The sequence below is a fragment of the Rhododendron vialii genome, chromosome 10a (assembly GCF_030253575.1).
Source record: "Rhododendron vialii isolate Sample 1 chromosome 10a, ASM3025357v1".
Taxonomy (NCBI): domain Eukaryota; kingdom Viridiplantae; phylum Streptophyta; class Magnoliopsida; order Ericales; family Ericaceae; genus Rhododendron; species Rhododendron vialii.
In genome coordinates this window covers 33,243,614-33,252,955 of record NC_080566.1, presented here as the reverse complement: position 1 = coordinate 33,252,955, position 9,342 = coordinate 33,243,614, and the positions used below count along the sequence as shown (strand labels likewise).

Sequence of the window (9,342 nt, the reverse complement as noted above, 5' to 3'; positions counted from 1 at the left end):
TTTGAAATCTTTTCAAAACGGTCATCCCGAGAAATCAGCCATTGGATTCAAAGAATCATTTTAGACCGTTAGATTTATGAATGTACATATGATTTAAAAACAGAGCTCGGTATTATTATATAAATTACACAGAATCTATAGCTATAGCATGTATTGGACAGAATCTTCTCATAAAGCCCTACAAATACCCCTTTGATCTCAAAACTAATCTTCGTTTTCAATACACTTCTCTCTCTCTCTCTCTCTCTCTCTCTCTCTCTCTCTCTCTCTCTGACACGAACACACACACATGTATTCTCAAGTGCCTAAATGGACACTAAGCCCAAGCCCAAGCCTATACCCAGCCAGAGCAACCCAAGCCAATCGCAGAAGGACTAAGAATAAGGTTCATGATCCGAAAACAGGAAGCTTGGCTTCCGATGAAAATGAAGAACTACCCACTAATAACACCAGCTCAAATTTCGCCTTTAGCACTGGGGCCATATCCCCATCACCTCATCGTGCGGTGAGATTTAACAAACGGCGATACGGTGGCAGTCGTGGCGACAGGGTGGGGTGGAAGGGGGGCAAGATATGCTTGGCGTTGAAGGATTTGAGGGAGGCAGTGCCGGAGAAGATCAGCAGCAGTCTCCAAGCCATTTTGCAGGGGGTCACTGGAGAGGTGTCGGCTATCACGGGACCGCCTGATTCCGGAAAATCAACGCTTCTTGATGTTTTAGCATGTGCGATCTCTCTTTCCTATTTTTACTTTCACGTCACGGTAAAAAATTAACAGTTGAATTGGTAGATTTCTTGGAGGGTTCCAATTTAAAACCCATTAGCGATAGGTGTCATAGCCTCGTGAACATATTAACAATGCATGTCTCAAAAACTAGTTATTTGGTCCCGTCCTACCCGATTAAACATACTCTATTAATTAAAGGTTACTACTGTACTTCTTAAGACTTATAAAAGTGATACATTTGGTCATTTTAAATACTAATAGGACCTGGTGCGAATTCTTAAAGCAATAAGGCCTTGTTCTGCTAAGGTTCTTATTTTTTAAGTACTTATTTTTCGCTTTGCAAAACAGGTTATTTTCTCACAATATATGACCTTTCATTGAAAAAGATAAGTATTTACTTTGGTTAGTGGAACACACCATTAAATGAAGTATACTATTACTGGATACTGGATAAAGTGGGTATGTGGAGGAGTAAAAAATCCAAGGGGCACGTGACCTCTTGATCATGCATTTGGATATGCCCAGTTTATATTGTAGGTTTAGCACCCAAAATTTTTTTTTTTTTTTTCTAATAACAATTTGTTTGATCGGATAATAACAAGTAAATGAAAAAATCGTAATTCGTTTTAAACCAAAAAGATGACCAATATGATTCCAAACTCACTCTCAACTTCATGGAGTAAAATAAACTTGAATATTCAAGCTAGGGAGAATCAATTTCCGATCAAGTTGATTTTTGCAGGAAGGTTTTATTATCTCTATAAGGTTGTAGGTTCACAAATTATTGCTTGGACAGATATGAAGAGATGGAGTATCTAGTGGAGCTTTTCCCTAAAAAAATATCAGAAATTCTATGCCCACCACTCTGTTCCACCGCTCCCCCATCGCTTTCAATTTCACCGTTTAAAAAGTGTTTTAAATGGTCCAGATTTTAAAATACTCTTCCAGGAGAGTTCTTTTAAATTCAAACCATGAATAGCCGAGACTGACGGTGAGGTTGAGCGCTATAGTGGGGAGAGCAGTGAAACAGAGCGGCGGGGATAACACCGCTGAAAAAAACACACACACACACATATATCTATATATATATGCCCAATCACTTTACTGTATTATTTACTAATGACTTGGTTAAACAACTACCTGCAGGGAGATTTGGTCTGAACACGAGGCAGACCGGAGAGATGGTGATCAATGACCGTCAACAGAGTCTATCCGATTATGCTATTTCCGTTATAGAGAGACAAGAAAGAGGGGAGGTCTGTTGAAATTAAAATACGATTAATAAATTCGTTCGCAATTTTTGAACTTAAAAAGAATTTAGTTATTAAAATATATTTTTTGGATTGTTTTTTCACCGTTCAAAGAACTCTTCGAGATCTATAACAAGATCCATATTGGGGAAAAAACTATTTCAATAATTACATTATTTTTAAACATTAAAAATTGCACCGTTCATTTGGTTATACTTTTTATATCCGATATGAATTTTGTTCGATAGATCTCAGTTAAATTTTTAAAACTGTGTTTTCAAAATGACCTAAGAGATTATAGACTATAAGATATAATCAATTAAAAGGTAGTTATTATAGATTATTGATTGCAAGATATAATCAATTAAATTCTTTATTCAATGGTTTCCACCACCTATTATAGGCTTCACCGTGCATCCATTGTAACATTCAAAACCATTTATCTTATATGACCAACAAAGTAGTATATCTACACAAAAACCCAATTTGATTAGACATTGATAGATATATTAAAAATTGAATTTGAGTTTTTAAAATAGGCAGTCATGCATAGTTTAACTTAAAAATTATTGACAAAATCAGACTATCTATTCTATAAATCAAAATTCAATTTTTGATGTATATATCGATGAGAGATCAAAATGATTTTTCAGCAAATGTACTACTACCCTACAGGTCTTATAAAATGAACGGTTCAGATTACTGTAAATGATATAATGGCATAAATTATGGGATTTTCAATTAAGATGGGTAGAATTTAATCTCTATTAAAAGAAAACGTAACAACTTGCACCTTTAAATTATTAAAGGTGGAACATGCAGGTTTTTTTGTTACAAAGAAGTCTGTTTAATTAGTAGTACTCCTATGATTTGCTCAGATATGGAAATCTTTTATGATGAAATCTTCCAATCAGAAGGTGACAAAATCCAAATTTTATTTAATTATGTACAAAACGCGTTTTCCAAATATTATGGAAATTGAACAAAAACTACCACTCATACATTCTTTCCTTCACACATGAAAAGGGTAATCATGTAATTTTATATCACTACAAAACAAAAAAAGGAGTGCATTTGGACAAAAGGGGAGTGTGAAAATAAATTCCCTTTCCAAATTTGCCTATACTTTGAGATCGATCAGGTAAAAGCCCTGTTCTTTTTTCAGGAAACTATCTTTTTTTTGAAAATTTTAAGTGTTTGGTCTCCTTTTTTTTTTCTTCTTTTTTTCGTACCATACTTTCTTCGCATAGAAGACAGAAAATAAACAAAAAGAAGAAAAAGTATTTTAACGATCTTTTCCGATTAGTTAGAAGCCAGAAATGCAATAAAGTTAAAATGCCATCGAAAAGAATTGTCTTTTTTCGCTATCAACTCCTAGAACCCCTTATAACTATTAGGGATGGACGCAAAATTTAAAAGTTGCTGGCGAACATTTGCAAAACTTATAACATAGAAAAGGCGAAAATTAATTTGTCAATATAAGTTGTAGAAATATTACCAAAACAATAATTATATATATTCTACTAACTTAAATAAGTTCCAAGATATCCTCATCCATAAAAACAATTGCTTATAATTATGTGCATCCTTATACTTATTAAAAAGCAAAATCGTAATACAAAATAACACATTTTAAAAAATAAAATTATGATTTTCTATACCAGTTTTTTAGGCGGGAGCTAGACTGCTGAAAATTAATAATGTTCGGCGGGCAAACTTGTGTAGTTCTTACATTCTTGAGACAAAACAATTATAATTCTAATAGAATTTTAAAGAGAAAATAAAATTACCAAAATCACCCATGAGGTTTCTGCAAATTATAGGTTACTCATTTTTCGTGTTGTCTAACATGCATCAAGAAAAATCCTAATTACAATGGACCACGTACACTAATCCTAATTACAATGAACCACGTACACTATCTTTTTATAGCTTGTGGAAGACTGCAAAGATGTGAAAATAACCTTTCACTATCTAAAATAAAAAAAAGACAACTTGGTTGATTCTAATTAGGATTTGATGATGTCAGTTGGAGTAATTGTTATATAATACTCCTTCCGTCCCTTTTTAAGTGTCATATTTCGTAACTCTAATTTATTAAAAAAACATCATCATTATATCATTCACATCAACTTTTTCCTTCACTTTTCCTACTTAACCATCATCATTATTACACTTTTACTCAGTAACTTTTCAAATTTAAATATACTTTTATGGACAAAATAGACAATTTACTAACTTTTACCCATTAACTTTACAAAATGGACACTTATTAAGAGACAGCCCGAAATGGAATACTGGACACAAAATAAGGGACCGAGGGAGTATAAGACAGAGGTATTTTGTAATTTTCCGAATGTGAGAGGGCAATTAGCAATGTTTAGAAACCTCAAGGATGATTTTAGTAATTTACCTAATTTAAAACATGGGTTGAGTGGTCGTCTGGGAAAGATCCGCTTTTGGTCCGTCATTGGTGAGAATTCGAGTCTTACAATCGATTTTTGAATTCAACGCACACTCTCTGTCCGTTGGATAAACCTTCTTAAAAAATAAATATTTTTTTATAATTTTTAAGTTTAAAAATAATAGATTTACGAAAATAATTTTTTAATTTTTTTCATCATTTAAAAAATTTTATTGAGATCTTTTAAACAAGATCCATATCATATATTTTTAGATTTTAGTAAGCCCATTATTTTTTAAATTGAAAATTAAAAATAAGTACTTATTCAATATTCGGGAACGGGCATCGTGCTTTGATCAAATAAAAATTCATTGTAGAAATGAAATCTGGACCGTTGAATTGTCGAACGGACGATTCGGATGCTACATAGTACCGTTCAGTCGGCACCATACCTGAGTCCCACCCCTTGATGTGTTACAATTGGATAAAACTTGATAACATAAATTTTAAACTCGTTACTTTTGTATAAAAGTTTTTTTTTTTGGGTAACTTAAATTTCCATTGAAAAACTCACAAAAAACAGGAACTACGGGGCATACCATACCGTTGAACGCAATACAAAAGGTTGCTTTTGTATAAAAGTTCCATGACATAAATAAAAGAAATTTATGAATTCAAATGTCGTACGCATCCAAATAAGAATATGTGTTATATATGTAGCATTTCACTTAAGATCGAATAACTTATTTTATTGACTGCGATCATAAAGATGTTTTTCACCGCAACAATTCCCTTTCCCCAGGAAATTGGGAACGACGGAAAAAGCGAAATAAAAGTTCCAATCTTGGAAAAACCCAGATTCCTCTGCCTCCATGGTTTCAGAACGAGTTCAGAAATCCTCCAGCAACAGCTCCGACGGTGGCCGGAGGCGGTGCTCGAGAAATTCGACCTCGTCTTCATCGATGCCCCTTATAAAGCCCAAGGCAGATCCATGGTTGAAGGCTTCTACGACCCTCCTTATTACGAGTGGTTTCAGTTTTCCGAGGTGAAAACAAATACTCCTTCTTTCCACGTTCTTGTAAACTTATAAGTCTGAAATTTATTTCGGTATTTTTTGTTTTTCGTAACTTTTTGTTTAGCTTTTCATCATAATTTTTGTATTAATCGACAAATCGAAAAAAGTATAAAAATATGAACCGATGTTGAAAAAATATAAATAAGATGACACTTTAAACAAATAAGACAGTTGTTTGATATTTTTTTTGTCTTTAGTAAACTTTTTTTCTTGCTTTTGGTCATAATTTTGTACATTTTAGAGTTGATTAATCCAAAAAAATATCACTTGAATCTAACAAAAATTCAAAAAAGATAAACAAAACACACAAAACAAAAAAAATAATAATGAGGCGAGTCTCTCGGGTGTTTGGGAGCTTCTTTTCTCTTTAGGCTTTTTGCATTTTAGATTTTGGATTATAGTATGATTTTAGTAATAGAGATAGGAGTTTTTGGAAAATAATAATCATTAAAATGGATTATGCATGGGTTGGTGTTTTACCATGTTGTCCTTGACTATTTATTACTATTGTATTATAACGTGTTTGAACATCCATTTTAGACCTACGTAATTTTAGATATTGTTAATGTAAATATCGTTTGGTCCTATTGTTTCAAAAGTACTAGTATCCGTATTTGAGAATCTTCAATAATTCTTTGTTTGCTAAGTCTCAAATATTATCTTAAGAAATAATTGCTACCATTATTTTGTTACGAAAATACAAAATAAAATCATACAGGGCAGAGATCAAATTCTTGCATAATCCCTGATAAGTACCAACCATGATACAACTTAATTACAAAACATTAAACGAAATAGTTACCCCTAAGCTTTAGAAAAACATTGGAAGGGCATTCATGTGATTATCAAAACATGACAAGGGCCAAAAAGTCTTTTTGTCCAGAAATGAAAATTGAAAACGTGAAACTGAGAAATGAAAATTCAAAGCGTGAAAAGGTAAATTTGGGTGATTTTAGCTTCTCATACTGCTCCAAAGTATAATTTTTTTTATTTGTCTGTGAATTTTGTTTTGTGTATTAGGATTATTCGGAGGTGTACAATTTTGAAGAATGTCTTGATTACATTGAAGATTTCATGATCAAGCATGGGCCTTTTGATGGTCTGATGGGCTTTTCGCAGGTGGGTAGTTGATATTTTAAGTTGTTCTCATCGATCGGGTCTTGGAAATGACTTTTTTTGGTTCCCGTCTAAGACCCATTTGGGTGATCGAATACCGTTCATGCATGTTGTAGAGCTTGTCAAGAAGATCAACTGTTGAAAACTAATAGATAACCGTTCAACAAGCGATCGATTGGTATTTCTTTAAAAGAATGGGTTATGAATATTTGATGTCTCACTCTGGTTTTTTAAGAAGAATAAAAGTTCACATGAGTTTTCATCGAAATAATCTTCTCGACAAGCTCATGAACAGTCGCGATCGTCAAAATGGGTCCTGAATGTGCCCCAAAATTCTTAAACTTGACCGACACAGGGAGGATCCGGTTCCTTTTCTTTTTGCTCGAGTTCCTGAATCCTACACTTTTTTGGTGCATCAATAGTCTGTTTGGGTCCCTCTTTCCTCCCATCATGCACAATGAAAATTCAGACCGACAGAGTCCTTTCTGCAACTATGAATCCCAATTTCGATGCTAAAAAAAGCTCACAATTGCGGGATTTTGGTTGGAATTCTTCCAAAATTCTTGTTTAGTTTGCAAGAGGCCTTACTCTTCGGCATAGTTCTGCGAGTTTGTCGGTTAATTTGGTGATAATGTATTGTAGGGAGGCATTTTGTCCGCGGCATTGCCAGGAATGCAATCAGATGGTGTGGCACTTACAAAGGTTCCGAAGATCAAGTATCTGATTATAATGTCGGGGGGCAAGCTCGGCGGAACAGGATCCAAGTTTTGTATTCCCAAACTGGCTGCTAATGCATTCTCAACTCATGTCCAGTGCCCTTCCCTCCACATTATAGGTACTTCCGTCTTTCGATGTTGATCGTATTATTGACCTGTAACTCAAACCATATTGCAAGACTCGATCGGTACTTATGCGTTGCAATATCTCTTCCGTGTGATTTACAGGTGAGGCAGATTTCTTTAAAGAATCAGGGATTGAGTTATTGGATGCATTTGTCGATCCGCTTGTGATCCATCATCAAAAAGGGCACACAATAGCAAGACTTGGTTAGTATTACGCAAATATATCTGTCCTTCACGTACAACTTCTCGATATTTGTAGTTTTGTACTAATTGATTTGCATTTTTGGGTTTCGTATTTGAACAGATGAGAAAGGTCTGAAGACGATGCTCAGCTTCATCGAAAAGATTAAGGAGATGTAATTGCAGCCAACAATCGAATTTGTCCGAAATGATGCCGCGCGCAAATCTAATTTTCATCTTCCTATATCGTGATTTGAACGGAATTATGCTATGGAGGGTAATGCATCTGGGGCCCCAAGATGTGTATTCGAATGTCTTATTTTGAGAGTACAATAACTATGAAGGGTTCGATATTTTTTTTTTTTTTTTTTTCTGTTTTTCCTGCCGTTTGGCTTGAGTCCTACCGGCTGGGTCTCCCCCAGTCTGGTTTGTACCGGTCTAGTACTCTAGATCCGGTGGATTTTGGGTGGTGGGCGAATAATTTTAGTTAGGATTTAGTGGTAGTGGGTGTTCGGAGTGAGGTCTGCGGTGGTCGACGGCGGTGTCAGTGGCGCTTCTTGGGGGTTTCCGGCAGTGGTAGCAGTGCCGCCGTTGTTGGGGTTTTCTGGTAGCAGCTCTGGCTTGTTTTGTTTGCCGGTGTTGTTTCCTTGTTCTGGGCCGTCAACGGCAGTTTCAGGCGTGAAGCATTGTTTGGTTTCCGGCACGGGATTAGATTTCTTCTTTCGCTTGTGATCTGTTTGTTGTTTGATTACATCCGTTTTTTATTGTCTACTAGTTTGTACTGGGATTTTGTTTGATTTCTCTTTGCCTAGTCCCGGATGGGATTCTCATATCGGCACCTAGTGCTGATTTGCTTTTGCAGGGTGTCCTGTAATCCCGGATTAGATAGTTTGGTGCACTCCTGTATTTTGCGATGTAATCTTTGCCTTCGGGCTTGAAATGAATTGACTGATTCAAAAAACAAAAAAAAGGGTTCGAATTTTACCGACCCTAAAGAGAGTAAGCATTTATTCAACTAGAATTTCACTGTTTTGAGAAAAATATACAATTGTCTGTGGTTACAATGTCTTGCGTTCATTACAAAGACTAAAGGAATAAGGATTTGACGGCATCATATCCCTAAACAAAGCTAAGAAGAACAACATGCCCAAGAATCCGAGGTTTAGATTCGAGATTGACAAGAAGCCAACCAAGGACACACCAATGGGCCAAGCCCAAACCACGAATGAGCCAAAACTTGAACACCTAGCTAAAAGGGCCAAGTCCATACAACCAATGGGCCAAGCCCAGAACCTAAAAACCAAAAACCGTAGTCAGATCCCGACCCTCTGCCGACCCAAGATCCGCTCCGCAGTGCACAGATCCACTGCCGCCACAGCCTCCGAGAAGCCATCGCCACCTTTAGAACCAGTAAGAGCAGCTGCCACATGAGCACCCGTCGGACTAGATCCAAGCTTCAGAACCCTGGCAAACCACGAGCAGCATCCACCAAAACGAACCACCTCCAGCCGTCACTCGAAACACAGAGAAAAATTTGGAGAAAGAAATTAACTAGCTTGCCCTGCCCCAGTAAACAAAGGGAGAAAATCCGAGGAGTGAACGCATGATCATGCCACTGTGAAATGTTTTATGAAAAGACGCACAAGCGGGTACGCACGAACTTTTAATTTGTTTCCTATATGTCATATGAATGTTACATTGGCAAATATTAGGATTTAGGACAGGTTAAATTCCTCCAACACCACCCCCCC

General features: G+C 35.8%; 1 protein-coding gene across 1 annotated transcript; it reads left to right on the top strand.

Annotated features, from left to right (window-relative positions):
* Positions 1–213: 213 nt before the first annotated feature.
* On the top strand, positions 214–8,601 carry LOC131302340 (uncharacterized). The gene is made up of 7 exons (XM_058328913.1): positions 214–722; positions 1,871–1,980; positions 5,181–5,423; positions 6,474–6,572; positions 7,212–7,404; positions 7,514–7,615; positions 7,716–8,601. The coding sequence occupies exons 1-7, from the start codon at positions 290–292 to the stop codon at positions 7,769–7,771; spliced, it is 1,236 nt and encodes a 411-aa protein (XP_058184896.1). The 5' UTR covers positions 214–289; the 3' UTR covers positions 7,772–8,601.
* The last annotated feature ends 741 nt before the right edge of the window (positions 8,602–9,342 follow it).